At 36.3% G+C, this 24,618-nt stretch overlaps 2 protein-coding genes across 2 annotated transcripts; one reads left to right on the top strand and one right to left on the bottom strand.

Moving 5' to 3' along the window:
* The first annotated feature begins 1,064 nt into the window (after positions 1 to 1,064).
* Positions 1,065 to 14,153, top strand: acad9 (acyl-CoA dehydrogenase family, member 9). Its single transcript, XM_067431462.1, has 18 exons — positions 1,065 to 1,325; positions 1,478 to 1,571; positions 2,767 to 2,868; positions 2,954 to 3,060; positions 3,163 to 3,263; positions 3,351 to 3,429; positions 3,515 to 3,689; positions 6,165 to 6,238; positions 6,321 to 6,396; positions 6,486 to 6,556; positions 6,652 to 6,771; positions 6,875 to 7,003; positions 9,198 to 9,277; positions 9,370 to 9,496; positions 9,795 to 9,872; positions 11,748 to 11,876; positions 12,822 to 12,894; positions 13,139 to 14,153. Exons 1-18 carry the CDS (start codon positions 1,146 to 1,148, stop codon positions 13,237 to 13,239), a joined length of 1,896 nt encoding a protein of 631 aa, XP_067287563.1. The 5' UTR covers positions 1,065 to 1,145; the 3' UTR covers positions 13,240 to 14,153.
* Positions 14,113 to 24,146, bottom strand: cfap92 (cilia and flagella associated protein 92 (putative)). The gene is made up of 14 exons (XM_067431461.1): positions 24,032 to 24,146; positions 23,628 to 23,853; positions 23,196 to 23,383; positions 21,957 to 22,176; positions 21,469 to 21,606; positions 20,643 to 20,759; positions 18,734 to 18,918; positions 17,801 to 18,645; positions 17,499 to 17,693; positions 17,099 to 17,369; positions 16,847 to 17,011; positions 16,660 to 16,764; positions 16,053 to 16,206; positions 14,113 to 14,439 (listed from the first exon to the last, which is right to left on the bottom strand). Exons 1-14 carry the CDS (start codon positions 24,032 to 24,034, stop codon positions 14,117 to 14,119), a joined length of 3,135 nt encoding a protein of 1,044 aa, XP_067287562.1. The 5' UTR covers positions 24,035 to 24,146; the 3' UTR covers positions 14,113 to 14,116.
* Between the last annotated feature and the right edge of the window lie 472 nt (positions 24,147 to 24,618).

Below are 24,618 nucleotides of genomic sequence, written 5' to 3'. Positions count from 1 at the left end.
TTTACGTCAAACTCAAGGTAAGTACTGGAACTGGAATACCAAATTAATCTTCCATTAAATGCAGCCATCCATATGAGATCTGAATTACATGAGACAATACATCAAACAAATGCTTTGAATATATATAAAAAATATTTTTTAAGATTAATACATTTTATTAGCAAGGGCATGTTCATAGTTATTTGCGATATTTCAAAAAAATGCTTTTCTTTTGATCTTTCTATGCATCAAAGAATCCACAAAAAATATTAAGCACAACTGTTTTCATCTTTGATATAATAATAAATGTTTCTTGAGCAGCAAATCAGCATATTAGAATGATTTCAGAAGGCTCATGTGACTGAAGACTGATGCTGAAAATTCAGCTTTGCAAGAATTATAAACAAGAATTTATAAAAATATAAATACAAGAATTTATAAAATATTTTAAATATAATAAAATAGAAAACAGTTAGGCCCTATTGAAATCGTAGCCTTATCATTTATCACTTTTACTGCATTTTTCATCAAATACATGTAGTCTGGGTGAGCATAAGATGTTTCAAAAACATTTTAAAAATCTTACCAACCTCAAACTTTTGAATTTTAGCAGGCCTAGCCTATTTGTAAAGAAAGCCTCACGATTCGTGCTTTTATGGCGAAGCTACACAGCACCTCAGTTGTGAATGCCTGGATCAACTGTTTCTTATGCATGTGTGACCTACAGACAGGTGGTGAGAGGGACTCAGTGCCCTTTTTGTCTCTGTCTGTCTGGCTTTCTGTGGGCTATAAATAGAGCAGCTTTGAGGGTTAAATCCTCATTGTCAACACCAACTGCGACATCGCAACGAAAAAGAACCGCTGAACTTCTAATTATTCTTATATTATAAAATATGTTTTTAATAATATCTGAACACAGAACATGCACATACATCTGAGGAACAATTGCGATGAATTCAATGATTAGTGAGAGAAATCACGATAAATGTTTTCACTCAGCATTGAAATGAATAACAGTATGTGTATTGCAGCTAAACACTGACATCTGCGGGGCATGAAAATAACTGCACCATAGTAGACTCGTGTCGTCATCAATGTGAGACGAAAATGGGTGAAAGGTGTTTCATCCAGTCGTAGGGTGAAAGGGGTAAGTATCTACGTTGAAGATGAGTCTCAACAAACTTACTCGTTTGACAAATACGGTCAAGCTTGGAAGGAATTTGTTCGCTCCACGAGTCGCGCAAACAGGAGATGGTCTGCATCACCTTCAGTCGCGTCGCTGCGTTAGATCTAGTGCGAGGAGTTTGGCATATGCCAAAGATCTGTTCCTGGGCAAAGTAAACAAGGTAATGTAAACAAAATGCAGAATATTTTGTTTTTACATACATTACTGACATACCTATTTAAATTTGACAATGTATATTATTATCATAATTTTTTTATTGATTATTTTTCCATTTACATTTAAAAAAATAACAATTACGCATACATCTTTCAGGCTGAAGTCTTTCCCTATCCAGAAATTAGCAACGAAGAATTAGAGGAGATCAACCAACTTGTTCAGCCTGTAGAGAAGTTTTTCAGTGAAGATGGTGGGTACAAAGCAAGCATGTTTTATTGTGTTTTTGTCTATTTATTGTGAGCTGTATTATGCTTTATTATATTATACTAACATACTTTAATATCTCTCAAATTCTGTGGAGTCCACTTGTGAAAATTAAAACAATGTTTCCCAATCTCAAACAGCATTTGTCATGACAAAGTTTTTTGGATTAAAATATCCGAAAACCACTATAACAATGTTATATATTTTCTTTACTTGTGTACTTACATTATCCCAATTGTTTTTAAGAATGTTAAAATCCAGAGAAATAAGCAATTTTATCCAGGACGTGAACCGTGTCCGTAATCGCTTATCAATGACATCATACCCGTGTTACCCTCGATTGCCGGTTTTATTTTGTAGAAACCATGGAAGCACCAAAGACACTTTAATATATTGTGTGTTTTATTAGACAGGAGAGCAACTGTTTGGATAAATTAATTGACAGAAAACGAATGATTGTTATATAGCTTAACACAGTTAGTCTTATTGTTTTAATGTTGTTTTCATGGTTTACCACATGTACCATGTTTAACCATGCCTAATATCGATCTAGCTTACTGCAATGTGCAACAAGTTAGCTGCTCATAGTAGCCGCTGAGCGAACACATAACATAACATACCTTTCAAGTAACACACTCAGATATAATATGATAAAATTGTTACATTACCCCACATATACAAGACAAGAAGAAGCGGAAGCGGTCGCCTGCGGCATAATAAAAGCTCCACTGCTCTCGAGCCGTGTGTCTCTCATTAGCAATCGCTCCAGCGGCCTCGTTCCACTCCAACGGCTTTCAACCCCACCCTGCTTCATTCTACAGTAACATTAATAAATCTTTATTACATTAGCTGATCCATGAATATGACTTATGCCCGAGTCCTGTTGGATTCTCTTTTCAGCCAGCTGTAGAGGAGAAAACAACAACTCCCATTGATTCTGCTAAATCAAGGCGTTATCAAAGCTACGCCTTTGTTTTGAATAAGTGACCTCTAGCAGTGAAAATTACATATTGTGCCTTTAGCAGAAATACTTTTATTTGCACACAAAAATTCTTTAGGATTTTCAGATTTAATATATAAAAAGTGGTCATACCTGATCTCAGCATTTTGCAGTTTCCTGGATTCATTCAAACGACTGAGAAATGTCCTTTTTTCTGTACTTGTGCAAATACCACCTCTAGTTGATTCTAAGAAGATTGACCATGAGGCCGTAATTCCTCCTGAGACTTTGAATGGGCTGAAGGAACTGGGGCTGTTTGGCATCCAGATACCTGAAGAATATGGTGAGACTGACCTCTGACCTCATACAAGGGACTATTTGGAATATACCGTATGTTTCATCTGCTTCATCTTGCCTGTTTCCTCCAGGCGGTCTGGGCCTCTCAAACACCATGTATGCCAGATTAGGAGAGATCACGTCTTTAGATGGCGCTATTGCGGTCACACTTGCAGCACATCAAGCCATTGGCCTGAAGGTGAGTGAATAGCTTTCGGTGTTGCATTGTGGGTCCTATACTAACTATTATGTTGACTGATATTTTAAAGACAATTTACATAACACAGCCACTGCATTTCAGGGCATTTTAATTGCTGGAAATGATGCTCAGAAGGCAAAATACCTACCCAAACTAGCAACAGGAGAGCATATCGCAGCTTTCTGCCTAACTGAACCTGGAAGGTACTGTATTTAACCTATAATTTAGAAACAATCTTTTTCAGATCTACTGTGATTTATTATTTTAAATGAAATGTACTTGTGTGTTAGCGGCAGTGATGCTGCATCTATACAGACACGGGCCACGATGGCAGAAGATGGGAAGCACTTCTTGCTTAATGGCACAAAGGTGACTGCTCTAATCAGATCATTCTGTCTTGCTTGGGGAAATTCACTGGCTGCATTTCGATTAAACGTCAATGTTTGCTCTCAAGTTTTGGATTTCCAATGGCGGATGGGCAGACATCATGACCGTGTTTGCCAGAACAGAAGTTGTTGACAAAGATGGACAAAAGAAAGATAAGATCACAGCTTTCATTGTAGAGAGGGCATTTGGTGGTGTCACCAGTGGCAAACCTGAAGACAAACTGGGCATAAGAGGCTCAAACAGTAAGTTTAAACTTTCACCTACTTTTATGTACTTGAAACTGATATTGAAATGCCACAGGAATTAATTATATTAAAATAGTTATTATATATATATATATATATATATATATATATCTATCTATATATATATATATATATATATATATATATCTCAATCATCTTAGGCAGCCTTAAAAGTACTAAATGATTTTATTGAATTTTTTTTTATAACACGAAACACTGCAGCATTATTCATTAATCTATCAAAAGCATTTGATACTGTTGATCATACCTTACTGGTACAGCGACTCATCAATAGTGGATTGTCTAAACATGCTATTGGTTGGAGGTTTGTGTACAGGAGGTTTCTCCGGTTCACTCAATGTAACTAAAGGTGTGCCACAGGGGTCAGTCCTAGGTCCACTCCTACTTACGATATATACAAATAATACTGATCAAAATGTTCATAATGAAAATTTTCACTATTACGCTGATGATAGATATATATAGTTCAGCATCTACAGCTATTCTGTCTTTCTTTCAATTACAGCTTGCTTTTAATATTGTTCTGCGCAACATACTTGAACTGAAACTAGTTTTAAATGCTGATGAAACAAAATTCATGTTGTTTTCTAAATCAAAATCAATCCCTTATAATCTTCTTTCTATTACTACTTCCCAAGCTTCAGAGATTGAATTTGTGTCTCAGTATAGGTATCTCGGGATTTTAATTGATGATGCTCTCTCCTTTGGCCCTTGTGTTCAATACCTGGTGAAAATATTGGAAATGAAATTGGGTTTCTATTTTAGAATGAAATCCTTTGCTTTCCTTCAAGGTTAAACAGGCTTGTTGCTGCCACTTTTAGTCTGTACTGGACTATGGTAATGTTATCTCAGTGTTTACATGCTTTAGACACTGTTTATCATGGTGCACTGAGGTTCATAACAAATCTTAAATCCCTCACTCATCATTGTGTGTTTTATGCTGGGGTTGGATGGTCTGCTTTGTCCATCTGTAGACTAAAACACTGGCAAGTTTTTAGTTATAAATCTTTCCTGGGTCTACTTCCTTCATATCTTCTTCATACATACATCTGTAAAAAACATGTTGGTGGATATAGCTTTCGGTCCCAGGAATTTTGTCTTTTCCAGCGGTACGTACTGAAGTAGGGAAAAAGGCATTTCAATTGGCTGCTACCTCTGCTTGGAGTAACTTGCAATTGACATTGAAACTTCAGGAGCTGGTTTTTATTGATTTCAGTGATGTTAAATGATTTTTAGAAAGAAACGTGTTTTGACTAGTTACATATTTGACTCTCTGTGGTCGTTAAAAATCCCAAGATGTCCTTCGATAAAGAGTAGGGGTGTAACCCCGGCCTCCTGTAATTTCACAATGTTACCGTTTTTATTTCTTTTGCGATCCAATAAAAGCAGCTTAAGATAAAAAATTTAAAAATCCTAGCGACCCCAAACTTTTGCATGTTACACACAGATCAGGCATAACATTGACCATTATGCATTTTTTTATGAGGTGAAGTAAATAAATGATTATATCTTCATCACGGTATCTGGCAGTGGGTGGGATATATGAAGCAGCAAGTGAACATTTTGTCCTCAAAGTATATTTGTTAAAAGCAGGAAAATGGCCAAGCGTAAAGCTTGGATCATACTCTGCAAGAACAAAGAAATTTGTTTGTTTTCTCGAGGTGGCAAGAACAAAGTTCATTCTGGCAGTACATGACATACTTCACAAGAAAAGCAGATGCCAATCATCTGCGTTTCTCCGCATTAACCACGGCCACTTTAAACATATGACCAATCACACAATAGTTCTCGGACACCCGCAAGAAAAAAAGTTCTGCTCAGGCGATGTGTCGAGAACAAGCTGCAAGAACTCCCAAACCAGGGCTGTGAGAACAAAATGACTTAATTTTGTTCTCGCAGCCCTGGGAGCGAGAACTTTTTCTCTGTTCTTGTGGTGTATGTTGTAGCCTTAAGGATTTGAGCGAGTTTGGCAAGGGCCAAATTGTGATGGCTAGACGACTGGGTCAGAGCATCTAAAACTGCAGCTCTTGTGGGGTGTTCCCGGTCTGCAGCATCTGCATCTGTGGGATGTGCTAAACAAACAAGTCCGATCCATTTAGGCCCCACCTCACAACTTACAGGACTTAAAGGATCTCCTACTAACATCTTAGCACCAGATACCACAGCACACGTTCAAAGGTCTAGTGGAGTCCATTCCTCAACAGGTCAGGGCTGTTTTGGCAGCACAAGGGGGACAATACAATATTAGGTCATAATGTTATGCCTGATCAGTGTAATGTGTGTGTGTGTGTGTGTGTGTGTGTGTGTGTGTGTGTGTGTGTGTGTGTGTGTGTGTGTGTGTGTGTGTGTGTGTGTGTGTGTGTGTGTGTGTGTGTGTATATATATATATGTGTATATGTTAATACACTCCTTTTTGCATGCACATTCATTGAAAATGTATACTTTCCACAGCTTGTGAGATCTCATTTGAAGACACCAAGGTGCCAATTGAGAACGTAATTGGTGAAGTCGGTGGTGGTTTTAAGGTGATCCAAACGCAAAGCCAGCACATTTTTATAACACTACGATAATGTGATGCTGCTTTGACACAACGTGCATTGTCTTTAGGTCGCCATGAACATCCTGAATAATGGGCGCTTCAGCATGGGCAGTGCAGGTGCAGGGGTGATCAAGAAGCTGATGGGTAAGAACATGATTCATTCAAATTCACAAAACATCCTTTAAAATTGAAATCTCTAAACTCTACATTATTTTAATGCCATGTTATTCCAGAGTTGACATCCGAATATGCAGGCACAAGAAAACAATTCAACAGGAGCCTTTCTGAGTTTGGAATGATTCAGGTACGTATTTAGTCATATTTAATTATTCTGTTGGTATTATTATTAGTTCACTTTATTAACATTAAGCATATGCTTTTTGTTTAACTTGCTCACAGGAAAAGTTTGCTACCATGGCCATAAATGCTTTTGTGATGGAGAGCATGGCTTACCTCACTGCTGGAATGATGGACCGACCTGGAGTCCCAGACTGTTCTCTGGAGGCCGCTATGGTCAAGGTAAAGCAACTTGAAATCATCATCATTTAAGATTATAAATGAAAAACAACACACTAGAGCTGCTCTTGATATCATTAAATGAGCCTCAGCGGTGATTTTACAGGTCTTCAGCTCTGAGGGCAGCTGGATCTGTGTCAGTGAAGCCCTGCAGGTTTTAGGAGGCCTGGGCTTTACTAAGAACTACCCCTATGAGCGCTACCTCAGGGACTGCCGTATCCTCCAGATATTTGAGGTACAGAAGAACATGATTAAAACTGTAATGCGTGTGTGTTAAACTGACCTGAATGGGAAGCATAGTTGTAGTTGTAAGCTCATTTTTATATAAAAATGAAGCTTGGACTTGTGAAGTGCAGGAGGAATTCAAATTAGCTAAATTACTTTATGTACTTTGAATGTACAATACAGAAGTTTGTGGTCTGAACATTTTTATATACATGCATGCATACGTATGTATGTGCATCTCAATAAATTTTGTGGGTAAGTTCATTTATTTTAGTAATTCAACTTAAGGTGAAACTAATATGTTGGACTAATTACATGCAAAGTGAGGTATTACAAGACTTTTATTTGTTATAAAATATAATAATATCTTTTGATGGTTATAGCTTACAGCTTATGAAAACCCCAAATTCAAAATCTATTAAATATTGTGAAAAGGTTCAGAATTGTAGGCTCAAAGTGTCACGCTAATTAATCCAAAACATCTGCAAAGGGTTCCTGAGCCTTTAAAAGGTCTCTCAGTCTGGTTCAGTAGAATTCACAATCATGGGGAAGACTGCAGACCTGACAGTTGTGAAGAAAACCATCATTGACACCCTCCACAAGGAGAGAAAGCCTTAAGAGGTAATTGCAAAAGAAGTTGGATGTTCTCAAAGTGCTGTATTAAAGCACATTATTAGAAAGTTAAGTGGAAGGGAAACGTGTGGAATAAAAAGGTGCACAAGCTGCAGGGATGACCGCAGCCTGGGTAAGATTGTAAGGACAAGCTCATTCAAATGTGTGGGGGAGCTTCACAAGAAGTGGACTGAGGCTGGAGTTACTGCATCAAGAGCCACCACACACAGACGGATCCTGGACATGGGCTTCAAATGTCGTCAGAAGCGTCTTTCCAGGGCTAAAGAAATAAAGAAATGGTCCAGTCCTCTCTTCTAATGAGAGCAAGTTTTGCATCTCATTTGGAAACCAAGGTCGCAGAGTCTGGAGGAAGAATGGAGAGGCACACAGTCCAAGATGCTTGAAGGCCAGTGTGAAGTTTCCACATTCTGTGTTGGTTTGGAGAGCCATCTCACCAGCTGGCGTTGGTCCACTGTGCTTTATTAAGTCCAAAGTCAATGCATCCGTCCACCATGACATTTTAGAGCACTTCATGCTTCCTTCAGCAGACAAGCTTAATGGAGATTCTGACTTCATTTTCCAGCAGGACTGCTCACACAGATGAGACACGAGAACGAACAATTTTCTGAAGAGCTGCAGGCCGTACCACAGCAGTGCCAAAGGCTGATAGCATCCATGCCACGCTCGCACTGAGGCAGTAATTCATGCAAAAGGGGCCCAAACCAAATACTGAGTACATATACATGATTATACTTTTCAGAGGGCTGATATTTGTTGTAGTTAAATTATCTTTTTTTCCCCAGATGATATTTGAATTTTCTGAGATTCTGAATTTGAGGTTTTCATAAACTTTAATGCATAATCAGTACAAATATGAAAGACTGAATTAAAATATATTTAACATAATTGAGAAATATTATACAATTTAAAATAAATCTTTTTTTTTTACACATTTTAAAGTGTAATTTATTCATGAGATGGTAACGCTGAATTTCTAGCATCATTACTCCAGTCTTTAGGGTCACGATCATTCAGAAATAATTATAATTTACTGATTTGCTGCTCTTGAAACATTGTGGGACTTTGTGATCAGCATTTATTTTTTGTAACATTATAAATGTACTGTCACATTCATTTAGCGCGTCCATGCTGAACTATTAATTTCTTTAAAGAAAGCAATCTTACTAACCCTTTCAATGGAAGTGTACAATTGATTTAACATAAAATAGTGTTCAAAAATAGACTAAACGCAATTGTGTTATTTTACTTTTAATATTAAACCTTAATAGTAGTATTCAATTTAACTTGAGGCTGTTTTTCTCATTAATTATAGTTTTATGTGATTTAATGTATTATTTTTATGTCAATTAATTTGATTTAATTGGTGCATCATGTTACTAATTTTATTTATTTTCATTGTTTGAAAAAATGGCAGCTTTAATGTGCGTAATAATAGTTCATAGAAATTAGAATAGACCACCAGGGGGCATAGTGACAAACGTAAGGTTGCAGCATGAATGTGCAAAAACAATTAAATGTGAAATGCATTATATAATAGTGTCTTTTCTTTTTTCCCTTTTTTCTGTTTTTAGGGCACTAATGAGATTTTAAGGATGTACATCGCACTTACAGGAATGCAGTATGCCGGCAAAATACTAACAGGAAAGATCAAGTATGTCAGAAATATGTACATTTAAAAATATGTCATCCTTCTTGATTAATTCATATTCACGTTCTTTAACATGTGTTATTGTCTTCTCACAGGGAGATGAAGAAGGGAAATGTGGGGGTGGTGTTTGAGATTCTGGGAAAGAAATTGAAGGACTCTCTGGTGAAGACGGTGGACTTTGGACTGACCGGCAAAGATGGTGTTGTGCACCCCAGTCTGACGGTACAGAATCAATCCTGCTTGTGCTCTATATGACTGTAATCAGCAATAATATATAGTTAAATCAGGACACCAGTGGTCATAAAACGAATGTACGGACTCCGTCACGGTAATAAACAGCAGCTTAGGGATGTCCAGTAAAAGTCCTGTCACCTTCACATCTGATCTGGTTTAGTTCTCCTGCCAGTGACATTTCTTTAGACGGAATCCTTCCTTCTGATCTCTCCTTTAAACCCGTGTGGTCGAGTAATTGAGCCCAGCTTGTTTTCAGCGAAATGATGATGTCATCATTCTCCCACAGGAGAGCGCCAAAATGTTTGAGCAGAACTCTGCACTCTTCGGCTCTACTGTGGAAAGCTTACTGTACCGATATGGAAAGGTAAAGTTTAGCATGAAACTTTTATTGATTATTTATTACATTATTGTGAACATTTGCTGCTGGTTTGATTTTATATCAATTAAGGTCATTTTGGATATCATCTATGTATTTTATTTTATTTTTACAGATTTTTTACTTCAGTTTTTCCTTTTTTATTTATTTTGATCAGACTCTGGGTGATGGATAATGTCATGCCAAAGCAAAACTCTTTTTTTGTCTGCATAAAAACTGCTATATTTATAGTAATCCAGGCCTCATAATCACCATTCTCGTCAATCTCCCATTTACCCCACCATCAGTTTTTAATCAGAGTTTGTCCACATTCCTCAGATGCTGCCAGAAAGTAAAAAATTACCATTCGCTTAACGTACAGACATGTTATTTCTTTCGGTTGCTATCGTAACGCACAAGGTCATTAGCGTGGGCCGTTAGCGCTGCTGGGACCTCGCCTCTGGTCCCTTCTTTCCTGTTGGGCTGAGGTAACGTTCATGTGTGACACAGCTGGCCTCACTCTCTCTTTTCTGAATGAATGTCTGTGTGGCCGTGCTATTGTAATCAGACTGAAAGTGCTTCAGATTTCCACATGTTTTTTTTTTTTTTTTGGAGCGCACCACATTTCATCTTCATTCATTCTCATTTGCAGGAAACGTTTAAAGGAATAAATCCCCCCGCTGCAGTGTTTTTTGCCTACATGCTGTGTGTGAAATATGAACTGTAGAAAAACTGTCTTGATTTGTCCTAATTTGAATGACCTAGATCAACTGAAACATCTTGAAATATGATGTTCTGACGGTTTGATTCTAGATACAGACAAATGTGTGCTTACATGTTTATCATTAACATTTTATATGATACACCACCAGTTGGACTTATTTTCAAAATTTTATTACAATAGTAAAGTCATTCAAAAAACAGAATCACTGCGCCCAAGCGTTTTTTAGGTGCGTAGATTGGTGGAAATGGCAATACTTTCAAATAAAAAAGTCAAATTCTGCATTCACTCATGTCTTCTTAATGAATTACAAAAAAAATAAGAAATGATGCTACAAAGCACATATATTGCAATCCAACATTTCGGCAGTCAGCCGCCTTTAGTGAATCACATCATGCGTATAAGTAAAGTTATTGTAATCAAAGCAATGAAATAACACACTTGAAAACAAAATAGTTATATAGTGACTAAAAATAAGTTAACAAATCTTTTTTGTTATAATAATGTTATTTTTGTAAATAAATGTGTATATAATACAGGTTCCATTCAAAGTCTGGGTCAGTACAATATTATTTATTTATTTATTTATTTATAAAGAAATTAATACTTTAATTCAGAAAGGATGCATTGCATATATCAATTGAGTAAAGACATTTATAATGTTGCCAAAAACAATATTTTTGATAAATGCTTTTTTTTTTTCAATTTTCAATATCACATTTTCCACAAAAACTATTAAGCTTAACTATTTTTATCACTGTGAATAAATGTTTCTTGATTTTATTAAGAAATTATGCATTAAAATGTTCAAAAATGACAGTAAAGGCATTTATATAGTTACAAAAGGTTCTATTTCAAATACATTTTTAAAATTAGTTTTTTTGTTGTTGTTTTCTATTCATCAAAGAATCCTGAAAAAAGCTTTCAGCATTTAATAATAATTGATTTCTGAAGTATCATGTCACTGAATTTAATGCTGAAAATGTTATAATAGCAATCATAGGAATAAATGGCTTTTAAACAAAACAAAATCTAAATTCCATAAACACACACACACACACACACACAAAGTATTTTAAAGTATTTAACTGTTATAGAAAGTCCTTTAACAAAAAACCCTCTAATATCACAGATTAAATCAAGTGTAACTTGGTCTGTTTCAGACAATCGTTGAAGAGCAGCTTGTGCTGAAGAAAGTTGCAGATGTGTTAATTAACCTCTACGCCATGACAGCCGTCCTGTCCCGCACCAGTCGCTCCATCAGCATCGGCCTGCGCAATCATGACCATGAGGTAACAGACTCTTAAACCTTCCTCACTGAGGTCACAAGGTCAGCCCAAGTGTAAGAGAATGTAAACTGGACCTGTAAACTTATTCTCAGAATTGAGACTTGACTTCATTTAAATGAAGGATGCAGTGGTGAACGAGTGCAGATTAGGGCAGAAAAAGAAATGGTTCATTAACTGAAATGAATGAGGACAAAACTTAAAAGGATTATTTTATTTGTTTGTGGATGTTGCAATGTGAAAAATAATGCGTTTCCTCTCAGAAGTCCCGAGGGGCATTTCAATTGCTGAATTTTAATTTATAGCAGCAGAGTGCTTTTGATTTTGCATGAGAGAGAGAATTGATGGAGACAATTTAATGACCTTTTTGATTTAATGCTGATTTTTTGCATTGGGTTTATCCAACTCATAAACAGTTATAGTATGTTATACATACTTTTAAACATACACTGCTGTTCAAATGTAAGATTTTTTTAAATGTTTTTGAAAGAAGTCTTTTACGCTCACCAATGCTGAATTTATTTGATTAAAAATACAACAATAAATTCTATTCATCAAAGAATCTTGAAAACAAAATTAAAAATTAAATGTTTTTTTTTTAGCAGCAAATCGTCATATTAGAATGATTTCTGAAAGATAATGTGACACTGAAGACTGCAGTAATGATGCTCAGCTTTGCCATCACAGGAACAAAATACATTTTATAATATGTTCATGAGAGAATTCTTTAAAAAAGTTTTTAAATAAATGGTACCGATCCCAAACTTTTGAACATAAGTATACATTTCAGAAATGAATGTTGTTGTTTTCTGTTGATTCTACTTTTGTTAAATTTATTCTAAGGTCACAGAGTTTTGCCAACAAACACGTCATTATCAAGGAAATTTGCTTGCACTTTAATTTTAAAATCGTTAATGTAAACAACCCTGTTAAATCTCTCCTGGCTTTCAGGTGCTGCTCACCAACACTTTCTGCAAGGATGCTTATTTCAAGAACAACTTCTTGTTGACTCAGCTTCAAAAAAGTGAGTAAAAAGCACAGCTGTAATTGATACCAGCCCTCCTCGTTTTATTGCATAGCAAGACAAAGCGCTTGCACATGTTGTAGAATTTCCTCCACAACCTTACAAACCATAAGTCAGTCACTAACACTTGCATGCGCTCTTCATGCTGTTCCAATTACCATCCGCCTAATAACTCCAGTCAATGCAATGCATTTGATCAGAGCGTTCAGATTTAGTGAATGATTGGGTTGAGTGTTCTCTCCAGATTCCCCGGAGAACAACGATGCCAACATAAAGAAGATCGCCCAGGAAGTCTTAGCCAAGAGGGCGTATGTCTGCTCGCATCCTCTGGACAGGACCTTCTGACGTAGCTCTTGATGTCCGACAGGCTTCTCACAACCATGTGTCTCAGTTTAACCCAAAAGAAGTGATTATTAAATTAAATATACTTGTTTCTCACAATATACAGTAATGATTGAGCCTCACTTTCAAATGTTTTAGTCCTCAGTTTTTTGACATAGTGCCACCTAAGTGCTTCTTAATATCGGTTGAAGGATATGAAATCTTATCAATTTGAACTTGAAGCAATACCTTTAATGCACATGTAAGGTGATGTCCTTGTTGGTTCTTATCTCTGTAATTTTCCTGCTGTGTTTGAAGTGGGCACTTTTTATTTGGCGTCTGTGGGCCTTCAGCAGGTTTCTGGGAGGAGTGTATGCTTTCCGCTTCATCCGTGAACGCTAAAGCACTTCGCTTGTGCAGGAATGAATGTGGCCTTCAGTAATCTCTGTTTAAAAATCCAAACATTAATGTCAGAGCTGTTATGAAGGTTTAAAATTAGTTAATTTGTTTCTTTTTTTCATATATGAGCTCCTTAAACACTTCCAGGAAGTGAGCATTTATATCAGTAGTCTAAATGGTTCACGTTGTGGTATTTTATTTTAAACTAGTACAAACTAAAGCACAAGGATTATTTCTAACCAGAAGTGGAATTTGCTGGACTGGGACGAGTATCTTGGAATTGCGTTTTTGTCCCAGCCTAGGCTGCGGTTCTGAAAGGGTCCCGGAGCAAATGGAATATTGGCCTCCCTCTCTGCTGAGCCGGTCGTTTCAGAAAGCTGGACCACAGAAATAACGGGAATGGGCTGAGGGAAAAAACAGGGATTAGATTTTGAAGAGCAAGCTTAAACTGTTTGTTGAAAGTTTGTCAAGAAAATATTTATCAGTATCCACATTAACTTACTTATCTAACAATAAAATTTACATAATTTAAAAAATGATATTTGACTGTCATGCATATTTTTATTTTCTGCAGTAATGTCAATTTGGGAAGCCTCGGTTTTTTGTTTTGTACTTTTAAAGCCATTCCTGGCTTTTTCAGAGCATTTTTCATGGGCTTGTCCTTAAGTATGTCTTGTAGCTTATCCAGGCCGGCTTTCTTCATGTGACATTTGAACTCTGGAAGTCTTTCGCTTCCTGTTGAGCTCTCGCCATGCAACATCTTCCTCTGCCGCCAGTTGCACTGAGCATGTGCAGCCTGGAGCTGCTCCTCATGGAGAGCCTCTCCTACGTGAAAAGTAAAACAAATCCCTTTAGGATCAATTGATCAAAGATGCCACGTAATAACAGTTTATTACATGGCTTTCTGGAATGTTCTGTTCTTATTGGTCAGTCAGTGTCTGCAAGTGATGGGTGTTTTTGAAACCCTGCTTCATGACATTTATGGCTTCAAAACATGAATCTTTGTTTCGAATCAGTGGTTCGGAGCTCGTTTCAAATTTGCCCAAGTCACTTGATTTCAGCAAACTAGGCTTTGTTACGTCATACTGTTTCAAATTTTGGTTTCTAGATTGTGGCAAGATGCTAATTCTTTGGTTTTCCCATAAATGAGTGTCTAATGGTTTAACAGATGCTAGGTCAGTTTTATAATTTAGGATAATTTTTGATTAATTAAATTAATATGAATACTTGTGTGTATAATATAAAAATAAATTTCTCTAGTTTGTCAAGCCCTGCCTTAAAGTAATGTTACAGTGTTGCTCATGCTGTTAGATCGAATGTTTTGTACATTGTAAGGGGACATTCACACACAATTTCTGTTTAAAAATGTAAGATGCAGATGGGCAGTAAAATAAAAAACAGTAAATATTGGTGAAAAGTGGCGCAGTCATTTTGATGTGCCACACTTCCTGCTGTCAGCAGGTGGCACTTTAAATATAACAGAATATTGCCATGTAGTTGTCTTCAGTTGTCTTCAGAATATTATCAAACTTGATGATTAGGGCAGATCTGACATTGTATGCCTGAGTTACAACAAACTTCCTGTTTTGTGCTGTTATTAAAATACATTAGCCCTTAGCAGAGAGTTGAATGATTTTTAACGTGTTTCTAGCGTGTTTGGCACTTCTTGGCATATTTAAATGTCTTCTAGGAGTGAATTACAGTATAAAGCATGCCATTTCCTGTTGCCAGCAGGTGGCGCTGTGACTGTGCCTGAATATTGTCATGTAGATGTCTTCAGGCCAGGACTCTTAACAAACATGAAGTTTTGGGCAGATTGGACATTGTATAACTTCAACTTTCATGGTGAAACATCAAACTTTGGCAGCCGCGGACACACCTTTCAGCAAAAAACTCAAGATCGCAAAGGCCTTTGGATTAGACTGACCAAATATAATGTTGATCAGATAAAATCTCCAGGAGGAGTTTGTTAAAGTACAATGTCTGGAAATGGCAAAAACTGCAAATATTTTGCAGAAAAGTTTCTAAATATCTTACTTCCTGTTAGGTTTTTAGATTTTGCTTACTTTTTTTAAAAAATGTTGTAGGTGGAGCTATAGAGCCATTTTCCACACCTAATTCTGAAATCCTAATAAACCCACATAAATGTTCATCCCTTTTGATGTGTGTGCAAAGTTTCATGAGTTTTCAAACATGTTTAGGCTCTCAAAAACGCAATTCATTTCGGAGCAGAAGAATAATAGACCAAGCAATTCCAATAGGTTCCTCATACCATCGGTGCTCGGGCCCTAAATATTTCCTCTCAAACCAATAATACACGTCCAGGTATTAATTGATATGTTGAGAGCCATTTAATGAGAATGATCAAACAAGAAATAGCATTATTTGTTCATGTTAATCGGATGTTAAGATTGTTAGAATGTTAGAATGTTAGTTACCAGCCAAATGGATGCTCAGGGGGAGCTCTGGTCCAAACTGTATCGGGGGCTTAGAGTAAAGTTCAAAATCCTGATATCTGAAGATCCATGGCTGCCTGGATCTGGAAAGCGTTGGCTTCAGTTTATTCCCATGGAGAATGTTTTCTCTCCAAGGCTGTGAACCAATAGGCATAGCAAATTAATGCTTTTTTGGGGGGAAAACGCAAACATAACACATTCAGTTGCTTAAATGGGAGAAACTACTAATGATAACATCAATCTGTCAACGGTAAGGTTCACATTTTTGGGTGCTATGCTCATGTTCAGCAGGGAACAATAAGTTACAGACTCTGAAAGGTAGATAGATCAATTTCAGGCAAGCACATGCTTCTAGATAACGCACTGTGTCCCATGAGTCAATCAGCATTAATCCTGTCACTGGACTTGCAACTAAATACTGTTTTAAGCTCTGGGGATCTGTAAAGAGGTGGGCAAGGTAGGTAAACATCAGTAAAACTCTATCTTCTTGCTTAAGCTCTTAGGAATTCCCATAAAGTTGACATTTGCACTGAGAGAGAAACATGACACAGATGGGGGTAACAGTGGTATGGCATGGCCTCAAGAGCACCATTCTCAGCTCCTCAATCCGTGCATCGTCTGGATGCTTTGGGTGCTGGTTAGATTCAAAACTGCTCATGAAACCTGGGTTAGAGAAGCGAATACATGTGGAGTCCTAGAAAGAGAACAAATAGCCACATTTTACTTACAGTTTGGCATTGCTAAATAAAGGCTTAGATGTTCTTTTTGATGCCAACCTTTGAAAGTTCTCTGTAGAGCAGTTCTCCAACACGAGTTGGAGAGTTCATTGTTTGAACATTGTGGTAATGGATGGTCTCGCCATCAGTTACATTAGGCAAAAGTGCATTAGGCGTTGACTTTTGTATGTCGCTACTCGCCCTATGGACTTTTTCGATATTTGCCTGAAAAAAAAAAGCCTTTAAGCAATTGCTAACTCAATTTCCCCCCTTTGTATGAGATTTTTGTTAAACATATCATTAATTCATTACCTGAATGAAGTTTTTCACATTATTGCCCTCATTCTGTTTCCATTGGAAATATTCTGTGTTGAAGTTGTCTAGAGGTATTTGAGTTCTCTTTCTAATGTTACGATGATCAGGAATATCCTGAGATTGCTGGGACTCTGTTACCATCCATAGCTTTTCTCTCCCGTGATCCGATCCAAACTCCTTGCTTAAACTGAGAACCATGTCGGCTGATGGGAACAGGTTGAGGCGCACCGCTTCTTGAAGCAACTTGGCTCGGCGGATTTGGCTTATACTAAAAAGGTTAGTTGCAAATATTTAATCTTTCTTATACAATATCCATTTATTTCACATTTGTTCATCTAGGTTTAGCAAATACCACAGCAAATGCTTTTTTGTGAAGTGAATATGTGACCAATTTTACCGTTTCATGGCTTCAAGACAGGAACGGGGAACTATATTTCTGATAAACACCAGAGGCTCCGTCATAATGGTCTCAAGTGGCTTCAGAAGGCAGATCGGACTCAGACCCATGTCAAGCATGTCATACAGCCGCTCAGAGAAACTCAATCCTGAGTTATACCGCACAGTCACCTGTTCCTCCTCATTGTCATCCAACCTGGAAAAGATCAGATCGGTCTGTATTATCTTCAGGAATTTTTGCCTTGCTGCATATTGGTAAATGTTGTGCACAGGTGGGAGTATTTTAAATTATGACTTTCTTACTTCATAGGCACTCTAGTCCAAAGTCTTTTGACTGCTTGATCCTTCAATCCTTCCAGAACAAAAAGGTGTAGAGCCGTATCCATCATATGAAATCCAGTGAGAACATTCAGCCTTTTGTGCTCTCTTTCTTTGGCACTTATTTTATGACCAGATAGGACCCTTTGAATTGTTTCTTCTGGATAATGATTTAGTTGGAAGGCATCTGCATTAATTTGTAGAATTTCGGATGTCAGTTTGGCTAAGATGCGAGTATTGTTATACTTAAAGACATAAATGATGCGACCAAAGGGACAATCTCTTTCATTATTGCCATCTTTAGGATTGAGTGGGTAAGCTATCTGCACCTGAACCTTTAGTTGGGCATCAGCTTCCAGATAATTACTCGCTGGTATTGCGGTATCTGAGGGAATCTCCAAAGAACTTCTCTGTTCATTTTTTGCAGAAGCAGAACACCTAATGGGCAATGTCAGCTTTAAATATTTGCATCCTAGGAGAAGATCGGAAAGGTCTAGTTTTGCTATTCCATATGGATCATGGTGTTCCGTGTCTGCCTTTAAGGCATTATGAATAGTCCATAGATCTATATTTGCTAGTTTGGCATCATTGAGGTAAGTCCCAAATACAGCAGGTTTTCTTGAGGATTTTTCATTTTTTCTATCCCGATCATGGACTTCGATCTCCATAGGTGGACCTCTAAGGAACTCGAACAGCTTACCAGGATTTGGACCGGTAAAAATCACATTCACATCTTTAAAGTAGATATTAGCATTGTGATCATGGCCTTTGGTTCTGTAAATAGGCATTTTGTGGAACTTGTACTGGCAGTAGACAGGAAGACATTTCTCCTATTGAAATATGAATATGATTATTCCGCTATTTAATGTTATATATTAATGTTGAATAATGTAACTAATCATTTCTGAAATGGCATACCTTAAGCACATGGAAAGGAATGGGAGATGATGGCAGACAAGAAGCAGATAAAATTGTGATGACTAGTGGATTGAGTTCTGCCTTTAGCTGCTCAGATATAAGTGGCTGATCCAGAGTGATATTCCAGAATCCATCTTTTACTTCTCGGGAACAGAATCCCAGGGAGTCAGTGAGCATCATGCTCCCTAACATGAACACAGTACATGTCAGTCAGTGTTAAGAACATTTGTGCTGCTTGATCATTTTTTATGGAAATGTCTTTGATTTATAGAAAGTTCAAAAGAGCAGCATTTATATGAAATAGAATTTGACCTCTTTAGAACTCTTTTGTAACATTATAGGTGTATTTAATGTCTGGTTTGATCAATTTAATGCATCCTTGCTGAATAAAAGTGTTGATTTCTTTCAAGAATAAAGTTTTACTGACTTTAAACTGTTGTGCAGTAGTGTATATGTCATTGTCTAACTATGGGAATGTCCTTCACTCCCATATAATTCTACATAGCTGTTTTGTTTTGTTTTAAATTCTAATAAAGTACAGATAAGAATTCTGTCTTTAATGGATAACGGTTTGGAAAAATAACAGGATTGGATGATAGCCTCCATCCTGTAAAATCCAACCCTGCAATGAAAGAAGCTACATGTGATTGTCTGGCTTGACTTAATGGAAACTAGGCTAAAATATTTCCCAAGCAAAGGCTTTCATCAGGAGCTCCTGCTGGGGGTCTGGATGAGACACATCAAAAGCTAAAGAAGCAGTCGGTCGGATTTGGCTGGTGCCATTCCACAGCCAATTAGAGGCTAAGTAGCACGGAACCTGCAGGAAAGCACCCTTACACAGAACCACCCCACAGCTCTCGGGCATAAGTGAAACAGCCCCTAAATGGCTGGCTGCCTGATATAATGATGTATTGTATAAACATAACATTCGCTTACAGGAAACCTGTGTATGAGAGCCATATGAGTGTGAGAATACAACCACTTTTGGCTACCTGATCCTAAAACTACCATAAGGACTTTAATGCAAGTGTCTTGTACTGCGTTTCCAGGCAGGTTTTTCAGCCTGTAAGTCACGACTTCAAACCACAACTCTTGACTTTGTAGCGTTCAGTCAAAGTCACGCCGAACTGCCTGATGACAAAGAATTGTGTTAGCTAGATGTAAACAAAGCATGGGGAACCGTATGGGGCTTATGCTCATTAAAATTATGTCTAACGCCAAAGGTGCTTAGTGCTTACTCCTTGCTTCTTTGAGGGAAATGGAGGAGATATATATATATATATATATATATATATATATATATATATATCCAGTGTTCTGTATTTTGCGTACGTGAGTTTTTGTTGTAGATGGCTATAAAAAATAAATAAATAAATAAATAAAAGTGTACTGTGCTAATTAATTGAGACTTTTTACAGCTCTTACAGGTTGTTGGCCTTGTTTGTTTCGTTGCTTCTATTGCTCTCCCCTTTTTTGTAAGTCGCTTTGGATAAAAGCGTCTGCTAAATGATTAAATTTAAATTTTAAATGTATTTATATATATATATATATATATATATATATATATATATATATATATATATATATATATATACACACACACACACACACACAAGTTTCATAACAGCATCTGTAGGGGCTGCCATTGTTGTTTTGTGGGCTATGTGACATCAGAACTTGTAAATGGGAGTACATTGATCTAGTATGAGTTCACAGGTGTGTTTGACAGCCGCTCCAGTGCACTTTTAAGGGTAGAAGGTTGGACAAACACGGGGTACAGCTAGGGTACCTGGAACACGCCATTACTCCTTTTAATGGTTATTCTGTACAAGAACATGAATATTTTTACATGTTCAACAGACATACATGAACTGTATAGGCTCTTCTGAGGTTGCTAGAATTAAAATACCTGCAAGAAGAGGAGAAAAACTGAATTCCAGTGAGGCGGCCTCCTTTTCCTGTTTGACCCCCTGGAGTTCTGCAATCATGGTTTTCTGGAAGAGCATTGTCTTAGTGGGTGTTATTTCTAAAAAGAAAAAGACAAGTAAGTGACATTCTATTTTGAGAGAAAATGATACAAAATGCTGGGATGTTACAACCAATGGTCTTTTTTTTTTACAATTTTAAACCCAGCAGTTGAGGGGGTTTTTTTTCACCTTTGACCCAAACATGGATCGAAACACCCCAGCATTTGATATCAAGCTATTTAACAAGTGATCAGAAGTATACATAATCCTTAAAATAGCAGATTTAGATGCATTCAGAGGTTTAGGGTCATAATACTTTTATTTAGTAAGGATGCATTAAATTGATCAATAATAACAGTAAAGTCTTTTAAAATGATACAAAATATTAATATTTAAAACAAAAGTTGTTATTTTGGACTTTCCATTCATCAAAGAATCCTGAAAAACAATGCATCACGGTTTGCAGAAAAAATATAATACTGCACAATAGTTATAAGAAATGAAGACTGGAATAATGAATAATGAAATGTCAACCTTGCCATCACAGGAATACATTTAATTATTTAAAATTGTAATAATGTTTCACAATATTACAGGGTTTACTGTATTTGTGATCAATAAAATGCAGTCTTGGTGTACATAAGAAATGTATTTTATAAATCAATACAAATATTCTTATATATCTGTTATATCTGCACCTTGTAACTGTACTTTTTTTGTCCTTATACCATTACTTTGGAATTCATCAACTTTAGCATTATGTCATACCTGTGGGAGAGTGAAGCTCCAAACGTTTCCTATAATCAGCTGAGACTGGATCTTTGCTGTGTTTCATAGATTTCCTTGTTCTCCTGTTCTCCTTCTCATAAATATCTCTCATCTTAAAAAGCATCTTCCTGATGCCACCTTTGAAGACATTTAGTGATGTTGCAACAAGATTTTTTTTTAAAAGCATTATCACTGGAAATGCTACATGTTTTATTGTACTTTGTGATACATCAGTATAATTTATGAGGATGTAACTATAGCAGATCAGTCAGGGGTAGCATCTGCCGTTGTGAGATTAGTTATGTTTCTGCCTACTGTAATGTAAATGAATTTAAATTAAAACACACTGTAGCCCCCTCCTGAAGTAACTGGGTCAACCAAATATTATTTCATGTATTTGCCTATCATAGCAACGTTTCACTTCATAAAGTCATTATGCTCTGCAGTGTCTAAACTTGCTGTATGAAACAGTGGTAGATAGACTGTACCCATTTGATCTGGATCCTCTTCGGACCGCTCCTGTGGTAGTCTGAAAGCTTTGGGTCTGTCATTCCTGGCTTTGAATGATATCTTGTCTTTGCTGTCCCATACTCTAACTGTGACCTTATGGGAAGCCATTTTAATTAGGAGCTCCCTGGTCACGTTGATTTTATGATTCTGAGACCAGCTCACCCACACCTGGTTTCCTTCTCGCCAAGGCTTCAGCACCTGTCAGAAGAGCACATGATTATCTGAAGATACTATTTTAAAAAGACAAGAATAGAATTGCGCTGCTGTTCAACTTGGGATCAGCAATTTAAAAAAATTAACTGGTAACACTTTACAATAAGGTTTAATAATAACTAATTATTAACTAATAACATTAGTTAATGTGTTAACAAACACGAGCTAACAATGAGCAATACATGTGCTACAGTATTTATTCATCTGTGTTAATGTTAGTTAAGCAAATGTTGCAAAAAAAAAATATTTCAAATAAATGCTGTTTAATTATAAACTTTCTATTTAGCAAAGAATGTGCCATAGTTTTCACAAAAATATTAAGCAGCTGTTTTCAAAATGATAATAATAAAATAAAATCTTGAGCTGCAAATCGGTAGTAGCCTATATTGGAAAGATTTCTGAAAAATCTCAGCTTTACCATCACAGAAATACATTTAAAATATATAAAAATAGAAAGAAAAAAAAGAAGAAAAATAAAATATATATATATATATATATATATATATATATATATATATATATATATATATATATATATATATATATATATATATATATATATATATATATATATATATATATATATATATTAATATATAAATCAAAAACATTAGAAATCTTACAAACCCCAAACTTTTAAATGTTAGTGTATGTATAACACATTTAATCTCACTGTTGGAAAATATTATTATTAACAATTTAAACACATGCATATGCAAAGTTAATTCTCCAATGTGAAAATTATTCTTTCTAAGTGGTAGACAAAAAGTGTTCACCCAAAACAACGAGGTGCACAAAAGAAATCCAAGAAGGCAATTAACTGAAACTCTAGCCCAGCTTTCTTTGGGTCAGTGATGCAAAACCTTTTGCATAATGTATTAACATAGATTGACAAAAATAACAGCTGTTTGGTTATCAAGTCTAGTAGTTAACACCATTCTACATACAAATAATTGAGCACCTACAAGCTCCTGCTTATTAACCCATTAATTCCGATCGTTTACCTTAGTCTCATTCGCCATGTAGAGTTTAGCCGCAGCACCGAACATCACTAGATCCGCTCTGATTGGTTCAGGCTCATCAGGCAGCAAGTTGTACTCAACGCAATAATAGCCCTCAGCTCTGGGGGCCTTCACCACATCACTGGATGGGTCTTTCGTTGGCCCTTTCTTTCTTTCATCCTCCTCATCTTCTTCGTAATTTAAGAAAACACAGAATAATAGCATTTTATTATTTTTATTATTATTATTTAATTATTATTATTATTATTATTATTATTATTATTATTATTATTATTATTATTCACGCTAAAGTGTTTAATATGACTATTTAGGCTTGACCATCCAGATTTATTTAGTTTACTGATGTCAGGAAAAAATATTTCATCATCACCAAAATGCATATAAAATCAGAAAAATTAAAACAATACGACTCACCTTTAAAGATCGCTAATGCAATGCTGACCGTAAAGGTAACGGTGTAGCTGGAATCTGTTGTGATTATGGTTTTTCCGTCCACAGAACTGGTTTCTGGCATCGCCATATATGGATCTTCACTGTCGTCAGCACCTGGTCCACAGTCTGTGGGGAGTTCGGCGTTTAAAGCCAAATCTTCACTTCTCTTCATGTCAGGTGATGCTGAGTCCGTAAAGTCCATTGTGCTCTAGAAATATTGGTCTTGGATTAGAAAATATTAAAACACAGCAAAAACAGTAGCCTACTATTGCACAGTAAATGGTTTCGGGATCGGATGGCAATACTAATTTACATGAATAGCTAAATAATCTGTATGGTTGTATCATTTTCTAATGTTTTATGAAGTTCAACAAAACTTACTGTACCATAACTGACAGCTGTTTTCCAGCATTCCCCTCGCCGCTACTTTTATGTTTTAATTGAGCGCATAAGCATTAGAGAACTTTGAAACGTTGGCTTTTGTTATATTGAATGCTTTGCGTCGCCTTGACAACCAGAGTCGCGTGAACATAATGAGGCGCGCGCGTTGGTAAATGGGAAATGACAAGCGGCTCATGAAACAGTAACTACAGTCAACAGCAGTTACATAGTGGCCAATCGACATTCGACTCCGCCGATACTTCAAAGCTTTTACTAGAGGGTTGAAGGGAAAAAAATGGTTTCTGCTATAGCCTATGTATGAAACAATTCCCTTGCACCCAAAGAAAACTTTAGGAAAAGTAAAACTCTGTGTTATTTAATAAAATATTATATATATATATATATATATATATATATATATATATATATATATATATATATATATATATATATATATATATATATATATATATATATGAGGATGAGCATACACATATTTTATATTTACTTGTGAGCCTAGTTTTAGTTGTCCATGTGTTTTTAGCAGCATTAGGTCAATATATAGGCCTACCTCGATTGGTTTTATGTAAAT

Source organism: Pseudorasbora parva, chromosome 22, assembly GCF_024679245.1.
Source record: "Pseudorasbora parva isolate DD20220531a chromosome 22, ASM2467924v1, whole genome shotgun sequence".
Lineage (NCBI taxonomy): Eukaryota > Metazoa > Chordata > Actinopteri > Cypriniformes > Gobionidae > Pseudorasbora > Pseudorasbora parva.
This window is presented reverse-complemented; position numbering and strand designations above follow the sequence as displayed.

Excerpts from the sequence above, each read along its gene's own strand:
- cfap92 (XM_067431461.1), bottom strand. Across the intron at positions 17,012-17,098 it reads ATGTGAAAAACTTCATTCAG|GCAAATATCGAAAAAGTCCA; the intron begins GTAATGAATTAA and ends TTTTTTTTTCAG. Across the intron at positions 14,440-16,052 it reads CCTGAGCATCCATTTGGCTG|GAGAGGCTCTCCATGAGGAG; the intron begins GTAACTAACATT and ends CTTTTCACGTAG.
- acad9 (XM_067431462.1), top strand. The coding sequence starts at position 1,146 with ATGAGTCTCAACAAACTTACTCGTTTGACAAATACGGTCAAGCTTGGA. Across the intron at positions 3,264-3,350 it reads TGCCTAACTGAACCTGGAAG|CGGCAGTGATGCTGCATCTA; the intron begins GTACTGTATTTA and ends CTTGTGTGTTAG. Across the intron at positions 9,497-9,794 it reads TTGTGCACCCCAGTCTGACG|GAGAGCGCCAAAATGTTTGA; the intron begins GTACAGAATCAA and ends ATTCTCCCACAG.